Source organism: Lactuca saligna, chromosome 1 (assembly GCF_052625555.1).
Source record: "Lactuca saligna cultivar CGN05327 chromosome 1, ASM5262555v1, whole genome shotgun sequence".
Lineage (NCBI taxonomy): Eukaryota > Viridiplantae > Streptophyta > Magnoliopsida > Asterales > Asteraceae > Lactuca > Lactuca saligna.
Window position 1 is genome coordinate 65,493,252 of NC_136417.1, and position 3,586 is coordinate 65,496,837.

A 3,586-nucleotide genomic window follows, 5' to 3' on the forward strand; every position below is an offset into this window, starting at 1 on the left:
TCATATATGGTTAATAATTTAAACGAAAAATGCTAGTAATAACTTTTAACTTCACAACCATTAATTTTAAAAAATGACACGAAGTGTATCACTTATATCTTTTTACTATTTTAAAGATCTTTATAAAATATATATACCAATAATCTTGTATTCTTCTAAAATCTTTTTAACATAGTATTAGTTAATCCTCATACACCTGCCAAAATTCCTCGTATTTACGTTTCTTCCCCCTCAACGAGCCTTATAATTGAGGGTAAAAGAAAAAAATATACCACAACATATCATGGTGGTTGATTTTACAAAGTAGGAGAAGTAGGTCACCTATAAAAACACCACCTTGAGTAGACTCATCCATGCCAATTTCCCCTATATATTAATGCATAAAATCTCCATACTCTACCAACCCATAACTTCAACCTCCTGTCTTTTTATTCCACCTAAATCACATTCAAGAAACTACACAAAAAACCCAGAAAAACCCAAATGGCGCATCATCAAAAGATAGCATCGATCACAATGATTCTAGCAATCACAATGGTGGCCCTATATGGTGGTGCAACAGCTCAATCATCAGGGTGCACAAGTGTGCTAATTAGCTTGTCCCCATGCCTCAACTACATTTCTGGCAACACATCAACCCCATCATCAGGATGTTGCAGCCAACTTGCGAGTGTAGTCCAGTCACAGCCAGAGTGCTTGTGTCAAGTCCTTAATGGTGGTGGCTCATCTTTGGGTCTTAGCATCAACCAAACTCAGGCTCTTGCGTTACCAAGTGCATGCAATGTCCAGACACCACCAACCAGTCGATGCAATGGTAACCAAAATAAACAAATGAATACTTTATTACATAGAGTTGATATTATTTGATTTTGATACAAATACTTTTTTTTTTGCTAACGGGTGTGAGTTATGTTTTGAAATTTGACAGCTGCTTCTCCAGGCAATTCCCCTTCAGAAACCACACCTTCTTCGGGAACCACACCTTCGGGTAAAGGCAGTGAAACGAACAATGTGCCATCAACAGATAATGGTTCGTCAGACGCATCTTCAACTAAACTCGTAACCATTCCTATTGTATTTACACTACTTTTTGCCGCATATGCTATGGTGTTCTAAGTTATTAACTACTATATATTATAATGTACACTTATTTTCCTTTGATTTTACATTTTTTGTATTAGCTATATTGTGAGCTTTTCCAGGGATATTGTATGTACGAAATTTTTTTATGGCAGAATTTGTATTGCTTCGGATAAATTAATATTATTTTCCTGATATTGAATTTAAAGCAGTCTCCATGAATTTTTACCATCTGGTGATACACTTATTGGTTTTCTCTATGCATTGACAAGTCTTTGTTTGTGCTGTGAGTCGAATAAATTGCAAGAACAATTGAAAGCTTTTGGCCTCTTTTGTTTTGTTGTTGAAGCTTTCGGTGTCGTTGCTTTTGGCCTTTAAATCGATATATTTTTTTTCAATTTCGCAGTGTTGATCATTTTCCAAAAAAACATTACATTTAAAATAAGAGATTCTGAACAATGTTCACAAGATACAAACCATAAAGATTAATATAATAAGAATAAATAAAAAATGTGTCCATATTGTATTCAAAAGTGCATTTGAGTCTAATTTTTTTTTCATTCGCATGGTCAGTCAAAATTGAAACTTCCATGCAAAATTGTTCCTTTAAGTTAACTATCATCTAAAGCACCTCATTGTAGATTCTTTAGATTTAAGTACTTTGTGTAACACTTTTAAAATCGTGCAAATTTAAAACTTTTTAAATCATTTAAAAACTAATAATTATTACAAATTTGTTTTTAAAATGGTTTCATGATAGAGTATCCCATAATCAAATCATACAAATATAAGGAGCAGCACGATCACACATTCGCCTTCGCGCGATCATCAGAAGTACCTGAAACATAATCAACAACTGTAAGCCCGAAGTTTAGTGAGTTTCCCCAAAATACCAACATCATACAAACCAAATCATATCATACAAACAAACAACATGCATAATGAGCCATCAGCCTGACTGGACCGCCTCGCAGGGCGATCATCTATCCGAACCGCTCTTCGAGCCATCGGCATGTCTGAACCGCCTCTCAGGGCCCGCAGCCTATCCAGACCGCTTGTTGGGCCTTCTGCCTGACTAGTACGCCCTAATCAGGTCTGAATTCTATCTGTTCCGCCCTGGGTATGTTGGCACAAGCACAAAGCATAGACGTGTCAACCCAACCCGCAATCAAATACTCACGTGCACATAAATATCATACACTGGCATATACAACAGTCAGATCGATCTAACATATCAATAATCATGGCATCATCTTATATACCAGGATACCGACCTAACAGGTCACTAACATAGCATCATCTTATATACTAGTATACCGACCTAACAGGTCACTAAGCATATCATCATGCAATAAACCCATATACAAATCTAAAAAGGGTCGGCATTGGTGCCTTCGACCCTGTTAGTATAGTGAGGACAACTCACCTCACAAGTTGCTCAGGATGATAATGTCAAACTCCCCAAATACAACTCCAAACTCAACCACCTACATCCCGCAATGATCCACTTCCATAAATTACTAAAATACTCCCGGAAGTCAAACTGGCCATCCCTTGGTCAAAGTCAAAGTCAACGATCAAGGTCAACAGCCCATGTTGACCCAACTCGTCGAGTGTAGCTCACTGACTCGTCGAGTTCCTTCAGAACTCAAGAAATCATGAAAACCCCAGTCAACTCGTCGAGTTTCCAGATAACTCGTCGAGTCCATGTAGTATCCAGAATGTCAGGAAAACCCTAACCAACTTGTCGAGTTACCTCTCTAACTCGCCGATTTCATGCAGAATCTAGAAGACGGGAACCATCATTCAACTCGTTGAGTTGACTATAAATCTTGTGGAGTTCCTTCAGTCTATTTCTGATTCAGATGCTTTTAAGTGAAACCAAAGCTCCAAACTGTAGATCTAGGCTCCTACGGTGTTGTTATCACGTAAAGTTGCTAACTTTACGTGCATGCAAGGCTCCATGAAGCTAAAACACTCATAACTAGCCTTAGAAGAAGGTTTTGGACATGGTGGAGAGCTAAATCTTCATAAAGCTTGAGGTTTTATGTCCATAAGGGCCTAGAGGAGTCCGGATCTTAAACTATTCTCTTATGAAAAGCTCAAATCCGAAAGTGACTCCATTTTGCACCAAAATGCCCATATTCTCACATAAGAAAAGATCTAACAAATGGAAGGTCAATGTAAGGACTTTTTATGTTTAAATGAAATCCAAGACGATGTAGATACTGGATCTACAAGCTTCTTCTCATTCCAAACTTCTAAATCTTCAAGGTTCTTCAAGAAAGGCACCAAAACACACTTTAGCCTCTCACACACTCAATAATAGGGTCTAGATTGATTTGGGTTTCTTATAGCCATCAAAAGGTGCAAAGGAGGATGGAAGAAAGGACTTGAGGTTCTTTAAATAGGGTACAAACCCTAAAAATTAGGGTTTCCATGCACAACCTCTACTTGTCATGTCGGGGTCCTCCAACTCGTCGAGTAGAAGTCATAAACCACGCTG

General features: G+C 37.8%; 1 protein-coding gene across 1 annotated transcript; it reads left to right on the plus strand.

The window, feature by feature from the left end:
• Positions 1-386: 386 nt before the first annotated feature.
• On the plus strand, positions 387-1,163 carry LOC144998852 (non-specific lipid transfer protein GPI-anchored 26-like). Its single transcript, XM_078958586.1, has 2 exons — positions 387-814; positions 929-1,163. The coding sequence occupies exons 1-2, from the start codon at positions 484-486 to the stop codon at positions 1,114-1,116; spliced, it is 519 nt and encodes a 172-aa protein (XP_078814712.1). The 5' UTR covers positions 387-483; the 3' UTR covers positions 1,117-1,163.
• Positions 1,164-3,586: the final 2,423 nt, after the last annotated feature.

What these genes read in the sequence shown, in the direction of transcription:
- LOC144998852 (XM_078958586.1), top strand. Translation starts at nt 484, where the DNA reads ATGGCGCATCATCAAAAGATAGCATCGATCACAATGATTCTAGCAATC. An exon ending in ACCAACCAGTCGATGCAATG is followed by an intron (nt 815 to 928) that starts GTAACCAAAATA and finishes GAAATTTGACAG; the next exon opens with CTGCTTCTCCAGGCAATTCC.